We start from the raw sequence: 20,520 nt of genomic DNA, 5'->3' as shown, positions 1-20,520 counted from the left end.
TTTGTAAAATTAAGATCTAAGCTGTTTTGTTCTTTCTTTATTTATTTATTTACTACATGTGTTTTGTTCAAAAAAACTAAAAACTAAAAATGGCCAAGATTTATGCTATTTGAATTGATGTGTTCAAAAAAACCCAATTTATTAATGAAATAAAAATCACTCATGGGAATGACGCCCGCCCACACATGAACCTACAGACGAACATGAGACTGAGTACCTGCTCACTAGATCAAGTTAGTGAGAATAACGTGTTCACGGCCTCTTGGCTGAAGTCCAGTCTACTTTTAGAACTATGAAGTGTGTGATGAGAGATGAGCGTCAACGAGGTGAGGACAGAAGAGTCAACAGAAAGCAGCTTCTGTCAAACAGGCTTTTCCCTCTCAGAGGAACCAGGAACAATCTTCACACTGGGCCCAACGCACCCTTTCATTAGCATTTATCACAAACACCTTTTTTAAACGCGCTTGTTAAGCAATGAAGGCAAATAGAGTAAACAATGTCATTTTACTTTGATTTATTGAGGGTCAAAACCATTCTGACAGCAGGAATGGAATCAGAGGAATGCAGGGGGGGTTGAGGAGGGGGTGTCCACGGAGAGCGGTCACTGGGGGGGGGGGGGGGGGGTCGGGGGGGGAGCGTGGGACGTGACCAGACCCGTCGCTGCAGAATGACCCTCTCTTAGGGCCTGGGGAGATGGCCAACATCTGCCCCGTTCCGCCCGGAGCCACACACACACACACGCACACACACACACACACACACACACACACACGCACGCACGCACGCACGCACGCACGCACACACACACACACACACACACACACACACACACACACACACACACGCACACACACACACACACACACACACACACACACACACGCACACGCACGCGCACGCGCACACACACACACACACATGCACGCACGCGCACGCGCACACACACACGCACACACACACACACACACACACACACACACACTCTCTCTCTCTGCAGCTGGCGCTCAGGTACCAAGGCCAGTGAGACGTCTGCATCCAGGGATCCAAGTCTCTCAGAGCTGGACAGCCACTGTGTGTGTGTGCGAGTGTTAGTGTGTGTGTGTGTGTGTGTGCGTGTATGTGTCTGTGTTTGCGGTAGGGTTGAGGTGAGGATGAGGGGTGAGAGGAGTGTGTGCGTGTGCGTCTGAGAGCTTGCGCCGGGAGCTACACCCTGAGTCAACACGAGGACACCTGTGGACTGGGACAATAAAAAAGGGCAAGAAGTGAAGAATGCAGAATGAATCCGCCAGCAAAGGCAAGGAGGTCAGCCAGAGACGCTCCGTCTCTGTGATGGAGAGGATGACCTTCTTCGGAGCCCGCAACCAGCATGGGGTAAGCGGTCTGAAAGATATAATTGATTGGTAAATATACGGCTTTATGTGTTTATATGATGCACACTTGTTTGAATTGATTGATAGAGTCATCAGGCCCGTCTACAAACATGATATTGAGTCCAGAGTAGGAGTGAAAGCCACTCAGGCAGCAGCTCTATCTACTGGTGCCGTCTGGCTCTTCTGAGGTTCTAGAGATGCTTTGCTGAATGCTTGACTGCTGCCTGTCGTCTGCTGAACATTAAGTTAGCATGGGAGCAAGCTAAATGCGTTCAGGTCTGAAATCTGAACTAAATGATGAGCATTGCAGATATTTGTTTGAAATCTTGCTACTGGATTGACCCAAAAAGGAGTTTAGAACAAGATCGTTAAGAGAGGGCTTTAATGAACCCAGATGGGGAAGGGGAAAATACGAAATCTATTTTTAGACGATATTATATTTCTGGCTGGGACTTTATTGTCTTTTCTTCTCTGCGGAGCTGCGAGCCTCTCAGACATTCCTCAGCTGAGATAAGAATCCCGGTCATCGAGGACGGAGGCGTCAACAGGGGGAGGGGGACGATGATTAACTAAAGGGTGGAATTGGAATAATATCAGAAATACTTGCATTGTTTTAACGTGAGGTTCGCTGGAAATCACGGTGTCACAAAGAACAGGAATTTCAATGGACTTGCTCAATTCCATTTAGCAAACTCCGAGGTGTCCAGAAACGGGTCAAGAGGACTTATTGGTGGGAGCGGACAGGTGGTCTACAGCGAAGGTCACCAGCAGAACCAGGAGGAGCAGTGATATCACGGGACTCAGAGGTACGATTCAAATACCAACTGTGAGGCCTGCGGGGAATAATGTTCTTCTTGGAGTCTGATTATGGTGGTGAGCTACCGGTCTGGTCCACGGGGGGGCGGTGCCGGGTCATGAGCAGGAGCAAATTGCATGGTTCAGGCGGGCAGGCATGCGGAGCAGCAGGTAAACAAAGTCGAAAGCTGACTTCTTTAATCGGCTCTTAGCCCAGATCAGAGTTTACCCAACAGATCAGAATGCACTCTAGCGGCCGAAGGCGCTAGCAAAGTTGTGCTTGTTTTCATGACCAGATTCAGGGCCCTTCCTAGGGGACGACAGATGTGGGACAAACGCAAGTGAGACGATTGGCTTTAGCTTTTAAAAGACGCATGCCTGTCCATAAACCACCTGCAGGTGAGGTGGACCCACCATCAAAGCACATATCAGTATTGTATAAAAACGGACTTAGTGCTGAAAAAGCAAGTTTAAAAAACAACAACCACATCGTCCAAGAGTGGAGAGAATAAGTAGAGGCTGCAGAGCACAAGGTAAGTGAATGATTAATGAAGTTATATTTATTTATGTTAATTCTGACTTCACACATGAATGATACACATGCATCCGAGCAGCGCATTGTCGGGACACGACGGCTTTGCTCGGCTCAACATGAATGATGGGCTTACTGGGATTAAGGAAATGAGCGAAAGCATTTTGATATTTTTACAACCCTAATCTCCTGAAGTGCAGAGCAGGGATATTTATTTATTTATTTATTTATTTATTTATTTATTTATTTATTTATTTATTTATTTATTTATGGATGTATTATCCATCCCCGGGTCTTGTCACACAACCAGCAGAGAGATCCTCCTCTCTCACACGGCGGTCATTTACTAAGTTAGAGTTCCTGGGTTAATTCTCCCGGGAGATCGGTCTGCCGGGACATCTGTGCCCCGGACATCATCTGATGTCATCATTCTGAGTTTTCAGGTTACATCATCCTGCCTGGTACCTGGTTAGGCTGCTTTTAAGACATCCAGAAGAAAGAGACAGACAGGCAGGCAGGCATACAGACAGATCAACAGAGGTATGGATAGATGTATGGATATATATATAATAGATATATGCATAAAGGTGGATAGAAAGATTGATGCCACAGATAGCTGAAAGAGAGATCGAAATGGGAGGGGCCAGAAATAGGAGGAGGGGGGTGTGAGAACTGGGCTGGCAGCCCTGTAGTCCCGCCCCCTCCCCTCGACTTCCCCTGCCTCTACATCGACCCCCTCTCTCTCCCTCTCTCTCCCTCTCTCTCCCGGCTCGCTCCAGTCTTCTCGTCCACTATCGGACTGCCAGCCGCCCCACCAGTCGTGTCTCCGAGCCTTCCGTCGCGTCTTTGTTTGTTTTCCGGTTCTTGTTCCTTGACTTTCCCGCCGGCCGTCCCGGCAGCCATGGGGACCCCCCTTGGAGCGCTCTGGGAGAACTGGTCTGGACCGGGACGCACTCTCTGAGCTCCAGGCTCTGGACTTCGTATCCTCCCCCCCCCCCCCCCCCCCCCCTTCACCTCCTTCCCCTCCTCCGGGATCACTGCGAGGGGAGACCTCTTCTGACCGGGGGTCTTCATAGTCCTGGGGTGAGGGGAGACCTCTTCAGAGCGGGGGGTCTTCAGAGCACTCGGGTGAGGGGGAAACCTCTTCTTATCGGGTGGGGGTTGGTTGTGTGTGCTGGTGGAGGAGGTGGAGGAGGTGGAGCAGCAGCGAGTGTTCCAGTGTGAGAGTGCTACGCCCGGGGGCATGGCCTGTTGGATCTGAGACGGTGATGACCGGACCACCATGAAGGGGGGTCCCAGGAACCGCGGCTGCGGGTGCCGGCACCTGTTCAGAAAAGTGCTCTCCAAGTGTGGCTGCTGCTACGCGTCCCGGGTCAGAGGTACGTACCCCACCCTCACCTGAGCACCACCCCTCACCTCAGGACTGTCTGGAGGATGAGGAGGTACATGCACCACCCCTCACCTCAGTGGAGGAGGAGGAGATTCATACACCACCCCTCACCTCAGGACTCTGTCTGGAGGTGGAGGAGATTCATACACCACCCCTCACCTCAGGACTCTGTCTGGAGGTGGAGGAGGTTCATACACCACCCCTCACCTCAGGACTCTGTCTGGAGGTGGAGGAGGTTCATATACCACCCCTTACCTCAGGACTGTCCGGAGGTGGAGGAGGTACATACACCACCCCTCACCTCAGGACTCTGTCTGGAGGTGGAGGAGGTTCATACACCACCCCTCACCTCAGGACTCTGTCTGGAGGTGGAGGAGGTTCATACACCACCCCTCACCTCAGGACTGTCTGGAGGACGAGGAGGTGCAGGCAGAACATCGGAGAAGGCCTTTACTCTGACTATCATCTGTTTACCAAATGTCTTCCTTCAGAGGCCCGCTTGGTTACTGCTGCTATGTGCTGGGCCTGAAGAAAGAGATATGAGAAGATAATGCTTGTCTGAGGAAGGAGATATGAGTAGATGATAACACTAGTCTGAAGAAGGAGATATGAGTAGATGATAACGCTGGTCTGATTAAGGAGATATGAGTAGATGATAACACTGGTCTGAAGAAAGAGGTATGAGAAGATAATGCTTGTCTGATGAAGGAGATTAGGTAGATGAAAACACTGGTCTGAAGGAGGAGATATGAGTAGATGATAACGCTGGTCTGATTAAGGAGATTTGAGTAGATGATAACACTGGTCTGATGAAGGAGATTTAAGTAGAGGTCTGATGAGGGAGATATAAGTAGAGGTCTGATGAGGGAGATATAAGTAGAGGTCTGATGAGGGAGATATGAGTAGATGTAACACTGGTCTGATGAAGGAGATATGAGTAGATGATAACGCTGGTCTGATGAAGGAGATATAAGTAGAGGTCTGATGAAGGAGATATGAGTAGATGATAACGCTGGTCTGATGAAGGAGCTATGACTAGAGGTCTGATGAACGAGATATGAGTGTACGAAGTGAACCCATCCTGTCACCATGGTGTTCTATGGGCTACAGAGGTCCATGGTTTAGAGTGGAGGTTCTGTTGTATCATCTCATAACGGGCTGATGACACCCTGGCTTAAGTTCAGGTGTTCACCAGGCCCTCCCCATGTCTCATATACCGTGTTTTGTTAACGTTCCATTGAACAGGTAAATAAGACCATCTACAGGAGCCATCAACTTAATTATTCTTAATTAGTCAATACAAACATGGAACAAAGAATCAACCCTTAATGTTTGAACCAGCCAACGATCTGACCCTGGTTCAAACAGACATGGCCCCACAAGCCAATGACCTGACCCGGTCCAAACAGCCACGGCCCCATCAGCCAATGACCTGACCCGGTCCAAACAGACACAGCCCCACGAGCCAATGACCTGACCCGGTCCAAACAGACACAGCCCCACCAGCCAATGACCTGACCCGGTCCAAACAGACACGGCCCCAAGACCCAATGCATACAGACACTGGCTCATCAGCCAATGAGCTGATCCGGTCCATACAGACACTGGCTCATCAGCCAATGAGCTGATCCAGTCCAAACAGACACGGGCTCATCAGCCAATGAGCTGATCCGGTCCAAACAGACACGGGCTCATCAGCCAATGAGCTGATCCGGTCCAGACAGTCAAAGATAGACTCACATCTGGAGGTTTGTCTCGGAATGTGCTTCGCTTAGATCATTGAAGCATGGAAACACTCTGAGTCACGCTCAGGCATTCCTCTCTGAGCCCCCCCCCACACACACACACACACACACACACACACACACACACACACACACACACACACGCGCACACAAACCAAACACACACACACACACACACACACACACCCTAGCCCCCCAGCCGTTTCTCTGGTGCTTCCTGGTCTTGTAGTAGAAACAGGATCTTTGGGTCCCAGTAGCAGAAAGAGACCCTTTCTGTGTGAATGTTGTTGGCTGATGTCCCCGTCCCTCCCAGATCATCAGCCCTGATGTGTCGCTGGTGACTGATGCACGGCCCTCAGCCTGCAGCGAGATGGCAAGCGGCCCTATCACAGATGCCTTTAATCTGGATACACACGCACGCACGCACACACACACACACACACACACACACACACACACACACACACACACACACACACACACACACACACACACACACACACACAAGACCAAACACACACACACGCACAGTTACACACAAGACCACACACACACACACACACACACACACACACACACACACACACACGGCCACAGTTACACACAAGACCACACACACACACAGTTACACACAAGATCACACACACACACACACACATACACGGCCACAGTTACACACAAGACCACAGTCACACACGCACACACACACACACACACACACACACACACACACACACACACACACACACACACACACACACACACACACACACACACACACACACTCACAACCACAGTCACGCATACAAAACCACACACACACACACACACACACACAGTTACACACAAGACCACAGTCACACACATACACACACACACACACATACAATCACAGCCACCGCTACACACAACACCACAGTCACACACACACAACCACAGTCACACACACACGCACACACACACACCCTGTGCCTCCGGGGGTCAGCTGAGGGCCGCTGTAGTGAGCTCTGCTCCGGGCAGTGACCTCGCAGGACGCAGGAAGGCGGAGAGGTTTCTCGCTGATGTTCCTACACCTCCTGTGTAAACAGGACGTCCCGGTAACCAGTCCTGTTTTAGAATCCTTCCTGAGCGACGGCTCCGTTTGGTTTCCATCTGTGATCAGCACGTTTGCTTTCTCAAGACTTCACGTCTATTTTCAGTGCTGCCACGGGGAGCAGAAGAAGGGGGAGGGGGTGGGGGGCTGGGGGGGTAGAGGGGGGCCCGGAGGGTTTGGTGTTGTGGTTCCACTCCAGCAGAACGTCTCTCTGGAATATTCCATCCATTCATTTCCTCATGCACTGCTGCTGAGCCTTATCCCCGTCTGAATACAGTGCACTGGTGTCTGAATGCATTGCACGTGTCCCAAGCTGTCTCTGAATACAGTGCACTGGTCCGTGGCTGTCTGTGAATATAATGCACTGGTCCCTAGCTGTCTGAATGCAGTGCACTGGTCACTGGCTGTCTCTGAATACAGTGGACTGGTCCCTAGCTGTCTCTGAATACAGTGGACTGGTTCCTAGCTGTCTGTGAATACAATGGACTGGTCCCTAGCTGTCTGTGAATACGGTGGACTGGCCCCTAGCTGAACTGGTCCCTATGCACAGTGAAATGGCGGCTAGAGAAAGGCCTCCTCACTGTTCCTCAAGGACCCTCCCTGTCTCATAGCCCATGAGGCTGGGGGGGACACTAACCCTTTGTGGCGGCTGATACTAGCCCTACAAGCAGGGGCGTGTGTGTGTGTGTGCGTGTGTGTGTGTGTGTGTGTGTGTGTGTGCAGGAGTGGGTGTGTGCTTGCGTGTGCGTTTATGTGTGTGATGTCGTCACAGCTAGTATCTGAAGAACTCAATCTGATGAGTGCAAAGGAGATGATAGTAAATGTATCTTTGAACCACGGGTGGCTTAATAGATAGCTATTTCACGGATGCTCGTCAAATGGCCGACATGGGCTCTGAACCAACACACTACTGTGGACCCCATCTTTCTCCTAATGGGCTCTGAACCAACCACCTGCTACAGACACCAACGTCTTAATGGGCTCTTTCACAACACACTGCTGTAGACACCATCGTCTTCATCCAAATGGGCTCTGTCCCAACACACTGCTAGAGACACCAACATCTTAATGGGCTCTGAAGCAACCCCCTGCTACACACACATCAACGTTGTAATGGGCTCTGAACCAACACGCTGCTACCGACACCATCCTCTTTCTCTCCTTCATCTCCATCAAGTCCAAACAGGAAGCCATGCCGTTCCCATGGTGACGTTCTGCAGAGTTCCCACAGCTTCTAAATGGGTCCTGCTGACCATGTAAGGTTAGGGGGTGGAGAGGACTGAGATCACAGAGCCCTGGGAGCCCGTTGTTAACTTCCTACCTCCTCCTAACTATACCTAGATTACCTCCTCCTAACTATACCTAGTTAACATCCTCCTAACAATACCTATTTAACCTCCTCCTAACTATACCTAGTTAACCTCCTCCTAACAATACCTATTTAACGTCCTCCTAACTATGCCTAGTTAAACCTCCTCCTAACTAGACCTAGTTCATTTCCTAACTACACCTAGTTAACCTTCTCCTAACTATACCTAGTTCACCTCCTAACTATAGTTATTAATACATCGGACCAGCAAACAATCACCTTCTCATGATCTGAATGAAGTAGACTGTAAAAGCTGTGTGTGTGTGTGTGTGTGTGTGTGTGTGTGTGTGTGTGTGTGTGTGTGTGTGTGCGTGTGCGCGTGCGCGCGCGTGTCAGAGACACTGAGAGCGACAGTGTGTGTGTTTGTGTGTGACAGAGACAGAGCATGTGTGTGAGGGACAGACGTAGTGAGAGAGAGAGAGTGTCTGTGTAGTGTAGGGGACGGAGCGCGTGTGTTAGAGACAAAGCACGAGTGTGCATGAGCGAGAGAGAGACGGCATGGGTGAGAGAGTGTGTGTGTGTGTGAATACTAGTGTAGAGAAAGTTCTACCGCAGGCCCATGGGCACATGGCATCACGTGAACACAACCACCCTAGAGCTGTAGTAGATCACCAGTGTCCACCTTCGTCTTCATCGTACTTAGAAAATGTCCTACAACATTTTGGTGACCACACAATTTCGCTCCCACGCACACACATGCATGCGCCTAAGCAATCATGCACGCAGACACACACGCACAAACGCACGCAGACAAACACGCACTTGCTCACGCACTCACACACAAACACGCACTCACTCACACACATACACACACACACACACACACACACACACACACACACACACACACACACACACTAAAGCACGCACGCACACACACACACACACACACACACACTAAAGCACGCACGCACACACACAGAGGATGCTGTCCTGCGGTGATCCCGCTGAGTCTGCATGGGGGTCCAGATGGGAGACGGCTCCGTTACATAAGTCCTCTGGAGGTGACCGCGACCACGACCTGCCGGCCTCCTGCTGGGACCGCTGCTACGGGCTGCTAGGTCACCTCAGAGGATGGAGGGGGGGGGGGGGGGGGGGGGGGGGGGGTGGGGGTGAGTGGATGTGTGTGTGGAAAATACTGCGTCACCACCTCCATTATCAAGCAACTGTTGTGTACTTTCCTCCACCTCACTGAGGGCTGGGGACGCCGCCGGGGGCTAAGAGCGTATCCTTCGTCCAGGGAGGGGGAGGAGGAAGGGACGGTTGTCGTGGCGATGACGAACTGTTTGCTTAAGGGTTGATGCAAGATGATGCACAGGGTTTGTGTTTCCCTGGAGCTGGATGGAAGGAGGACTGCGGTGGGGGATGGTGGATTGGATTGAGTGAAGGGCGATGAAGGGCTTTGTATCCTCCGGTGGAGCTCAGAGTCGCAGTGGAGCATGACGTCAGGGGTCGGCGGGGAGATGTGGACGGACAGCAGCCCCGCTGACCTGAAAACGTGTCGCTCTGCATTGTGGGTCTGGCCGTCTGAAGCCCACATGATGCCCCTGTGTTGGGTCCTCAGAGCTCAGTCCCAGGATTTAGTGTTCGGATGTTCGCTTTACCATTACAATTAGGGTATTTAGCAGACGCTTTTATCCAAAGCGACTTACATCGGTTAATACACATTGACACACCGACGGCAGAGTCAACCATGCAAGGCGACAGCCGGCTCGTCAGGAGCAGTTAGGGTTAAGTGTCGTGCTCAGGGACACATCAACACTCTAGGAGGAGCTGGGGATCGAACTAGGAACCCATGGTACAAGACAACTGCTCTACCTCCTGAGCTAAGCCGACCCCCACTTTATGGGCGATCACGATGTTTGCATCACTTAGTCACTTCATCTCAATTCATGGTGTTCCCCTCACCATCCACCCCTCCACCTTGACCACCTCTCCACCCGTCCCCTCGCTCCAGGCTGTGATCCTCGTGATGTGGTGACGGTGCCTCCGTCTCACACTCTGCAGGCAGCAGATCACTGAGCACTGCATGCATGGAGAGTGTTTGAGTGTCTTGTTTGCATCCTGGGGTCAAACCCGCACCTGGTGGGGGGGACTCAGGTGATAATAACTGTGTGTGATCGACTTTGGGTTAACCAGTGCAGATATAACGGAGAACGGACCAGGTTCACACGGTACAGGAACTCTAAACCTCTGCCCGATGGATCTGGCGTCTCGGAGGTTCTTGTGGTTTTGATGATTACAGCGTACCTAAAATTTACTGAAGGGTAGCTCCTTATTTTCCCCCTTGAGAAGATTTACAAGATGTCCCCGTCCTGTTTCCCCGAGGCCACACTTTCCCCCCACATCAGCAGAATAGACCTCAGGCTTAATGGTGGTGGTGGTGGTGGTGGTGGTGGGGGACTGGAGAGCTTGTTGAGGAGCGCAGTAGAACCTTTCCTGGAGCTCAGCTCGTTCTTAAGAGCCCGTTCTGCCTTGAGGAGCCGGAGGAGCGAACAGGAACCGCACTGGTCTGTGAGGTTCATGATGGTCCAGGAGTCGGACGGTCCTGCCCCTGGGGCCGTTCAAATGATTCATTCTAGATCCAGTGTTGTACTTCAGCGGTTTGTTTCCGTCAGCATGGAAGCGAGGAGCTTCACTGTTTTGGCAAATCTATGCAAACGGAGCAGATGTCAAAATAAATGCCAAATGTCAAAATACTAAATGTACTGTAACTTTAAACGTTTGCCTTGATCTCTCTCTGTCTCTGTCTCTGTCTCTGTCTCTCTCTCCCTCTCTCTCCCCCATCAGAGCCGTACTCCCTGGCAGCCAATGGGGAGGGCAGTTCTAGTGCGTCCGCCGGCTCCATGGCCCACCAGGCGCCCGGCTCCTCCAGCTCCCTCCCCTCCCCAGGGGGCACGCGACACCCGGTCAGCGCCCTCAAGAAGTGGCTCACCAGCCCCGCCCGCAAACTCAGCTTCGACCGGGGGGGCGTAGGAGGAGGAGGAGGAGGAGGAGGAGGACTGGGGAAGAATGATAAGCTGACGTCCAGGCTAGATGGGAAGACTCCTGAAAGAGCCCTGAACCAGGTCCAAGACGGGCCCCTGGTCCAGGGGCCAGACGGGCCTCGGGTTCAGGGGCCAGAGGGTCCCCTGGAGAGGTCGGGGAGCCACACGATCCTCCCCTACACAGGGGTTGACACGGTGAGAACCACAGACACACAGATGGCGAATCACGTTTCCTCATCTCCACTTCCTGAGGTGTTGAGGGGGAGTGATGGACGACATTTACAAAGAACCAAGTGCCAAGCACTCACAATCGCTAGGTTAACCCGTTCCCTGCATGCAACAAAGCGTAGGATAAGACGCTACACAATGCTAAGTACTATGCTACCCCCGGTATTGGGTTGTGATGGACTGTCTTTATTCCAACGTGTACAGGTTTGGAGCGGCGGCCTGCTGAGTCCCTCGGACTCGGCCTCTCCCAGCGACCTGTGGGGTCCGGGGCCGGACAGCGACTCACACAGCCTGGTACGCCTCCTGCTGGCCCCTGCCTCAGTCCTCCATCGTAGAGCTCCTCACTTCATCTGTCCTCTTTCTCCCTGTTCACGTTTACTTTTAGTAAATGACTCAACTTTATTCATAAATGTCGTCCTTTATTGTCTTTCTTTCTCTCTGTCCGTCCTTCTTTCTTTTTCCAAAGATCATCGGTAATGAGTAATGCAGATTAGAATAGATTTGGGATGAGAGATGCAGACAGACAGACGGTTCAGGAGGAATGTGTTTCATTAGAGCCGGCCAACACACGCTGAATACATTCGACATGACGTTTAAATTAAGAACAAGCTGTTTTACTTGGCTTTAGGGATTCTTTGTGGGATTTGGAGAACAGTTTCCACATACCGTGGTGAACTCCATCTCCGGTGTAATCGACTCCTGCCCTCGTGTACGTTGTGAAGTGCGTGTCCCTGAGCTGGCGCAGCTCGTACTGTGAAGCGGTCCGACACAGATGAGGCTGATGGTCCACGCTGACCCACATGCTCCCAAAAGCCCTGTTTGCTAATCCAGAGCACAGGTCTGAGCAGACCGCATCTGGAAGGGAGCACACTGCCAACAGTGTGACAGGCTGGCTGAACACCGGATCTGGACCGGCTGAACACTGGATCGGGATCACTGGATCAGGACCGGCTGAACACTGGATCAGGATCACCGGATCTGGACCGGCTGAACACAGGACCGGGTCAGCACTGTACCAGGTGAACACTGGATCAGGACCGGCCGAACACTGGATCAGTACTGGGTCAACACTTGATCAGGACCGGCCGAACACTGGATCAGGACCGGCTGAACACTGGATCAGGACCGGCCGAACACTGGATCAGGACTGGGTCAACACTTGATCAGGACCGGCCGAACACTGGATCAGGACCGGCTGAACACTGGATCAGGACCGGCCGAACACTGGATCAGGACTGGGTCAACACTTGATCAGGACCGGCCGAACACTGGATCAGGACTGGTTCAACACTGGATCAGGTCAACACTGGATCAGGTCAACAGTGGGTCAGAAACGGCTGAACCCTGGATCAGGACCGGGACAACAATGGATCAGGATCAATGGATCAGGATCACTGGATCAGGACCGGATCAACATTGGACCGGCTGAACACTGGATCAGAGTACACTTCAGTTGAGGAGGGGGACTTGGGGTCCACTGGAGGACGGGGACTTAGGATTCACTGCTGTAGGGGGTTATGTGGAGGGCGGTCAAGGAAGCGAGGATCAACAAAGTATTTCCTTAATGGTTGTCTCCTCAGCACTAAAGCCACAACTCTTTTCCTTTCCGTTCGGCGCAGTCTGTGGTTCAGGACGGTGAGTCATTATTAACATGTGTGGCTGTCAGGCATCACTGAGCTCCGCGGTCAGACAGAAAGGAGTTAACCCTCCGCTGTCCAATAGAGGCCTGCAGAGGCCCTGTCTCAGGCCCTGTCTGAAGGCCTTTCAAAGGGCCTGTCTGAGGCCCTGTCTGAGGGCCTTCAGGGGCCCTGTCTGAGGGTCTCCAGAGGGCCTTTCAGAGGCCCTGTCTGAGGCGTCCTCTTCCACGTCGTCCAGACCTTCCACAGTGACAGCGTCTCTACGGATGCTGAAATACCTTCGCTTCGTTCCATGGGCTTTTGTTTTGCTTTTCCTGGTTTCAGCAGGACGGCCAATCCCGCTCCAATATTCCTCCAGATGAAAGCAGCTTGATTGATGACTCAGGCAGCCAATGGTCAGCCTCGCTGGACACGGAGGAGGACCGAAGGGCTGCCCTGGAGAAAAGCATGTAGGTGTTCGTCTTCAGTTGAACTCCTCATGAACTGCCAGTTCCTTGTGTGTGATGAACTGATGATTACACACTGTTCCATCGTTATCATCAAATTGTTTCACCTAATACCTCCCTCCCCTCTCCCCTCGTCCCTCTCCCTCTCTCTCTCCCTCCCCCCTCCCTCCTTCACATAACCCATCAGTTATGTGCTGACAGAGCTCCTGGACACAGAGAAGTTGTACGTGGAAGATCTGAGGCTCATCGTAGAGGTGAGCTCAACATTCAGGGATGGACGTGCACTCGTGAATCAGTCTTGGAAAGTAATCGTGTGTGTGTGTGTGTGTGTGTGTGTGTGTGTGTGTGTGTGTGTGTGTGTGTGTGTGTGTGTGTGTGTGTGTGTGTGTGTGTGTGTGTGTGTGTGTGTGTGTGTGTGTGTGTGTGTGTGTGTAGGGCTACATCGGCACCATGGCCACCCAGGGGGTTCCAGAGGACCTGAAGGGGAAGGACAAGATAGTGTTTGGGAACATCCACCAGATCTACGACTGGCACAAGGAGTGCGTCCTCACACCGCCCTCCACTTTACACGTCTCACCCTTTCTAGCCGACAGAGTGTATTTTACCTGGAGTGAGTGTGTGTGTGACGGCTGGTGTCTGTGTGTGTCCCACAGCTACCTTCTGGGGGAATTGGAGAAATGCTTCGATGACCCGGAGCGGCTGGCCAACCTCTTCATCAAACATGTGAGCCCCCCGCAGTGAGCCCCCTTCTCTGGGGGGGAGACACTCTCTCTGCGGGGAGACACTCTCTCTGGGGGGGGGTGGGGGGTGGGGGGGCGAGAGACACTCTATTTAGGGAAAGACACTCTCTCTGGGGGGGGGGGAGACACTCTCTCTGGGTAGGGGGGGGGGGGGGGGAGGAGAGAGAGACACTCTCTTTAGGGGGAGACACTCTCTCTGGGGGGGGGAGGGAGACACTCTCTGGGGGGGGGGGGGGGGGAGGGAGACACTCTCTCTGGGGGGAGACACTCTCTCTGGGGGGGGAGGGAGACACTCTCTGGGGGGGGGGGGGGGAGAGACACTCTCTCTGGGGGGAGACATTCTCTCTGGGGGGAGACACTCTCTCTGGGGGTGGGGGGGAGACACTCTCTGGGCGGGGGGGGGGGGGGGGGGGGGGGCTGCCTGAGGGACAAAAGTCCCATGACTTATCTCTTATCTCTCGCTGTATCCCAGGAGAGACGGCTCCACATGTACGTGGTGTACTGCCAGAACAAGCCCAAGTCGGAGCACATCGTGTCGGAGTACATCGAGACCTTCTTTGAGGTGAGCAGGAAGCACCTACACAACCTTTCACCGTCGTTCCCCTTTAGCCTTCTCTGGGCATTCAACCCTCCTCTGGGCATTCAACCCTCCGCTGGGTGTGTGTGACCCTCCCCTGGGTGTGCGTGACCGTCCCGGCTCCCTGTTCCAGGACATTCGGCTGCAGCTGGGCCACAGACTGCAGCTCAACGACCTGCTCATCAAACCGGTGCAGAGGATCATGAAGTACCAGCTGCTGCTCAAAGTATGTGAAGCTCAGCGTGACCCACGTCACCACATCAATACCGGTGTCAAGTACTTGTGTGTGTATGGGTGGGTACCCCACCGAACACGTGTGGGTGGGTGTATTTCTGTGTGTGTGTGTGTGTGTGTGTGTGTGTGTGCGTGTATTTGCGTGCGAGTGTGGGTTTCTGTATGTATTTATTTGTGTGTGTGTGTGTGGGTGTCTGTCTGGATGTGTTTGAGGGTGCATGTGTGTGTGTGTGTGTGTGTGTGTGTGTGTGTCTGGATGTGTGTGTGTGTGTGTGCGTGTGTGTGTCGGGGCGTGCGTGTGTGTGGGTGTCTGTCTGTGTGTGGGTGGGACTGTGAATGTCAGTATCCATGGTAACCTGGGCATGCTAGTCAGCAGTAGCTCTGTGCCCCCCTGCTGAGCTGCTGTGTGCCTCGTTCTGCAGGACCTCCTGAAGTACTGCACCAAGGCAGGAAGGGACGTGGTGGAGCTGGAGGTGAGGCTTCCCCTGCCCACATCCTGTCATTGTGGAGCTCTGCCCCCCATCTGGTCCTCACACAGCAGGCTGGCCTGGGTCATCAGACACCGCCAGCTCCATGTTTAGAGACACCTCCACATCCCCTCACATCCACACCCCCTCACATCCAACTTCACCTCCACATCCCCTCACATCCACACCCCCCTCACCTCCACATCCCCTCACATCCACACCCCCTCACATCCACCTTCACCTCCACATCCCCTCACATCCACATCCCCCTCACCTCCACATCCCCTCACATCCACCGTCACCTCCACATCCCCCTCACATCCACACCCCCTCACATCCAACTTCACCTCCACATCCCCCTCACATCCACACCCCTCACATCCACCTTCACCTCCACATCCCCCTCACATCCACCTTCACCTCCACATCCCCCTCACATCCACCTTCACCTCCACATCCCCCTCACATCCACACCCCTCACATCCACCTTCACCTCCACATCCCCCTCACATCCACCTCCACATCCCCCTCTTATCCACCCTTCACATTTACATTCACCGTCATAGACACATCCACCTCCATCTTTAGAGACACCTTCACATCCACACACTCCTCACATCCCCCTCACATCCACCTCCACATCCCCCTCACATCCACCTTCACCTCCACCTCACATCCACCTTCACCTCCACCTTCATAGACACATCCACCTCCACCTTTAAAGACACCTTCACATCCACACACCCCTCACATCCACCTCCACATCCCCCTCACATCCACCTTCCCATCCACCTCCACAGCCACCTTCATAGCCACCTTCACCTCCACCTTTTTATAGACACCATCACATCCACCTCCACCTTTTATAGACACTTTCACCTTAAGCTCCATATCCACTTCCACATCCACCTTTATTGACACGTTTCTATCTAGTTCCTCTCAAGTCTATATCAGGTCTATATCCAGGTCTATATCAGGTCTAAATCAGGTCTATATCAGGTCTATATCAGGTCTATATCAGGTCTATATCAGATCTATATCAGGTCTATATCCAGGTCTATCAGGTCTATATCAGTTCTATATCAGGTCTATATCAGGTCTAAATCAGGTCTATATCAGGTCTATATCAGGTCTATATCAGGTCTATATCCAGGTCTATATCAGGTCTATATCAGGTCTATATCCAGGTCTATATCAGGTCTAAATCAGGTCTATATCAGGTCTAAATCAGGTCTATATCAGGTCTATATCCAAGTCTATATCCAGGTCTATATCAGGTCTATATCCAGGTCTATATCAGGTCTATATCAGGTCTATATCAGGTCTATATCAGGTCTATATCAGGTCTATATCAGGTCTATATCCAGGTCTATATCAGGTCTAAATCAGGTCTATATCAGGTCTATATCCAAGTCTATATCCAGGTCTATATCAGGTCTATATCAGGTCTAAATCAGGTCTATATCAGGTCTATATCCAGATCTATATAAGGTCTATCTCCAGGTCTATATCCAGGTCTATCTCCAAGTCTAACCCGTGTCTCTGGTTCCAGAAAGCGGTGGAGGTGATGTGCTTCGTTCCGAAGCGCTGTAACGACATGATGAACGTGGGCCGTCTGCAAGGCTTCCAGGTAAAGCTCCTCCCTCGTGCTACAGCCCTCAGAGCCTCAGGGCCTCGAGTGATCTGAGACCGAACCACAGCTCCTCTGTTCCAGGGCAAGATCACCGCCCAGGGGAAGCTGCTGCAGCAGGACACCTTCTCCGTCAGCGAGCAGGAGAACAACATCCTGTCCAGGGGCCGGGAGAGGCGGGTCTTCCTGTTTGAGCAGCTGGTCATCTTCAGCGAGCCAATCGACAAGAAGAAGGGCTTCTCTCTGCCCGGGTACACGTTTAAGAGCAGCATCAAGGTGCCTTTCCTTTGTGACCGGTCGCTTCATGTTGGCCTTCGAAGCATGTGTTGCATATTGTGGTGTATGGGTTCTGTAGGTTTGAGTGTGTTTAACGCAGCGTTGTGGGGTATTACAGTAGCATAATAGTAGTAGGGAGAGGGTTAGCCATCGATGGGAGTGACATTTTACGTTCAGGGCATTTAGCAGACGCTTTTATCCAAAGCGAGTACATTTGTCAGAAGAAGAGAAGCAACAATATATGTTGGTCCAGTAAGGATGTTCATGGAACCTAGTGCTAGCAATCGCTAGGTTAACCCATTCCCCGTACACCACAAAGATAGCTAGGATAAGACGCTACACAATTCTAAGTTACATTTTTAAGGGCCAGGACGTACAAAATACAATAAGACCGTAAGAGGGGTGTGTGGGGGGGGGGGGGGGGGGGGGGGGGGGGTGGTAAGGCGAGAGGCTATGCAGAGTCCAGGTGAACTCTGAACAAGTGAGTCTTGAGTCTTTTGCAGAAGCGGGAGTTGGTGTTCCACTGATGGAAGAGGGTTTTTTTAAATAGAGTTTTAACGCTGCGCTGCAGGTCAGCTGCCTGGGCGTGGAGCGGCCCGGGTCAGGGGGCGTGCCCGGGGGCGGGGCCGTGGAGCAGGACCCCCGGGTGCTGGTGCTGACGGCACGCCGCCCCGACGGCAGCCTGGTCCGCTACGTCATGCAGGCGGCGTCCAGAGAGAAGCAGCAGGCCTGGCTCAGCGACGTGGGCCAGATCCTGGAGTCCCAGAGGAACTTCCTCAACGGTGAGCGCCTGGTCTGGAGGTACAGGCCCCGTAGGAGGACTAGGCCTTACAGCAGACGGGGCATTGGAGGAACTCACCTCCCCTCTCACCCCCCCTCTCTCCCCCCTCCCTCCCCCTCACAGCGCTGCAGTCCCCCATCGAGTACCAGCGGAGGGAGAGCAAGTCCAACAGCCTGGGCCGGGCCATGCGGGCGCCGGACGCCGGCGGCGGCGCGGTCGGCCTGCGCCCCCACTCCTCCGCCTCCATGGACCGCCACCACCTGCCCTCCCTCAGCTTCTACAACACCTCCATGCCCTCGCTGCTCCCGGCCGCCGAGGGCCCCAGGAAGGTCAGCCTCCGCCCCCCGCCCCCCCGCCACCCTCTCCATGCTGCCTGCTGGCCCCCACAGATACCGGCCTCACAAGTCTCACAATCTCTACCGTCTGTCTGCGTGTCTGTTTGTCTGTCTGTCTGCCTGTCTGTCTGCCTGTCTCTGTGTCTGTCTCTGTGTTTCTGTCTGTCTGTCTGTCTGTCTGTCTGTCTGTCTGTCTGTCTGGCTGCCTGGCTGCCTGGCTGCCTGGCTGGCTGGCTGGCTGGCTGGCTGTCTGTCTGTCTGTCTGTATGTCTGTCTGTCTGTGTTTTTGTCTGCCCTGTATGTCTGCGTGTCTGTCTGTCTGCGTATCCGTCTGTCTGTCTCCGTCCTCAGGTTTCATCAGAGCGTCCGTCCAGACATCCGCTCTCCGTCCCTCAGAGGTCTGCTCTCTGCCCAGAGAGGAGCTCCGGCCCCGGGGTCTCCAACGGCGGGCCGGCCCTGATCCAGCGCAGCATGCAGGTACTGGGCCTGGGAGGAGCTCCAGGGGTGCGTGGGGGACGGCTGAAGCCAGGGGGGGCGCTCCGATCACACCGTAGCAGACGACCCAGCTTGATGACGTCACGGTGTGTTTCTGTGTCTCCAGGCCCTGCGCTGCAGCTCAGAGACCCCAGAGTCTGAGGAGCTTCCTGCAGAGCCTCACCAGCCCGGCCTCGGTCAGCTGACCGAGAGCGACCTATAGCGTGGCCCGGTGGCCTGTGAATCCATCGTAATGGAGGCGTGGGGACGGTAGCAGAGCGGCGCCTCGTTCTGCTCCCAGGAACCCTCCGTCCGTCCTGGGTCTCCTCCCTCTTCTCTTCCATCCGGACTGTTCCACTACGGGCGTGTTACCCCTCTACCTACGATCATGTGTCCTACACACACGCACACACGTGCGCACACACATGCACACACACACGCACAACCCCTGAGACTCCAGGTCTATGTATAATCCAGTCTTCTTTCAAAGTGACGACCTATGTCTTCCTGTACTTCATATTCTGTGACGAGGGACCATGCAACATTTATACCGCTATGTTTTATTCAGCGAGTGCAGTGACACGATGTGTATCGGCTCGTCCGCTCCTCTGCTCCTCCGACCGCCTCCCCCTTCGCCGTCGGGCGGTGCCCCCACCCACCCACCCTAACGTCTCCCCCCCCCCCCCCCCCCCCCCCCCCCCACCCTAACGAGCCAACCTCCTGAAGAGGTCCCGGACCTTCAGCCCAGCCGGCGTGTTCGGTAACACGCCCCACTGCATCTGAACGGAGCAGCACTCCTCCTGGGAACCAGGAACCAGTTGAGCCAGTAGCTCCAGAGACCAGTGGGCCCTCACGACGGGCTGGAGCCCAGTGGGGGAGGGGGGAAGGGGAGCATCTTCACCGTCCTCTGATGTAAATACTGTTCCGTGGGATCCTGGCAACAAGCGTGTTTCATGACTTATGTTCTTCTTCTTTTAAAACTAAACAAGGAAATAAAAAAAAGTGTCATGCGAGTATGGACTCAACCTCTTTATTCTCTGTCAGAGGGTGTGCGACAAAACAGAGATATCGTTTGGGCAGAAGAAGAAAAAAAGAGAAATCATAGATTTTAATTCTGACCAGGGGAACGACATTCCTCCTGGATGTTGTTTCTGTACTTGGGGAGGGCAGGAGATGAGTGTTTGAGGATCTGGGGTAAGTGGAGTGTTGTGTGGGGCCTGTCGTGTGATGGACGATGGCACAAAGAGGAAGAGTAGCCAATTAAACGAGTTGTCAGCACTCAGCAGACGCGTCTTCAATCGCTTGACTGTAGCGACCTCTAGTGTCGACATTCTATAATTAATCTATTTTGCGTGAAAACAACTCGTAGCACACTAGCTCAAATTGTACACACATATCTAGGTCTACAAATTAG

General features: G+C 53.2%; 1 protein-coding gene across 4 annotated transcripts; it reads left to right on the top strand.

The window, feature by feature from the left end:
* Positions 1 to 1,147: 1,147 nt before the first annotated feature.
* arhgef25b (Rho guanine nucleotide exchange factor (GEF) 25b) lies at positions 1,148 to 19,780 on the top strand. 4 transcript variants are annotated; one of them, XM_030375469.1, is made up of 17 exons: positions 1,148 to 1,371; positions 2,059 to 2,176; positions 11,085 to 11,476; positions 11,714 to 11,803; positions 13,474 to 13,595; positions 13,780 to 13,846; positions 14,028 to 14,131; positions 14,246 to 14,315; positions 14,805 to 14,894; positions 15,043 to 15,135; positions 15,566 to 15,616; positions 17,163 to 17,240; positions 17,325 to 17,516; positions 18,088 to 18,298; positions 18,421 to 18,626; positions 18,984 to 19,109; positions 19,234 to 19,780. In XM_030375469.1, exons 1-17 carry the CDS (start codon positions 1,270 to 1,272, stop codon positions 19,327 to 19,329), a joined length of 2,208 nt encoding a protein of 735 aa, XP_030231329.1. In that variant the 5' UTR covers positions 1,148 to 1,269; the 3' UTR covers positions 19,330 to 19,780. The 4 variants fall into 4 exon arrangements, with proteins under 4 accessions (XP_030231329.1, XP_030231328.1, XP_030231331.1 ...); XM_030375468.1 differs by having other exon boundaries at positions 1,149 to 1,371; positions 13,471 to 13,595; XM_030375471.1 differs by lacking the exons at positions 1,148 to 1,371; positions 2,059 to 2,176 and adding an exon at positions 2,307 to 2,698 and having other exon boundaries at positions 13,471 to 13,595.
* Positions 19,781 to 20,520: the final 740 nt, after the last annotated feature.

The sequence above is a fragment of the Gadus morhua genome, chromosome 13 (genome assembly GCF_902167405.1).
Source record: "Gadus morhua chromosome 13, gadMor3.0, whole genome shotgun sequence".
In the NCBI taxonomy this organism is placed as follows: domain Eukaryota; kingdom Metazoa; phylum Chordata; class Actinopteri; order Gadiformes; family Gadidae; genus Gadus; species Gadus morhua.
Note: the sequence above shows the minus strand (reverse complement) of the source record. Positions and strands in the feature narration are given on the sequence as shown.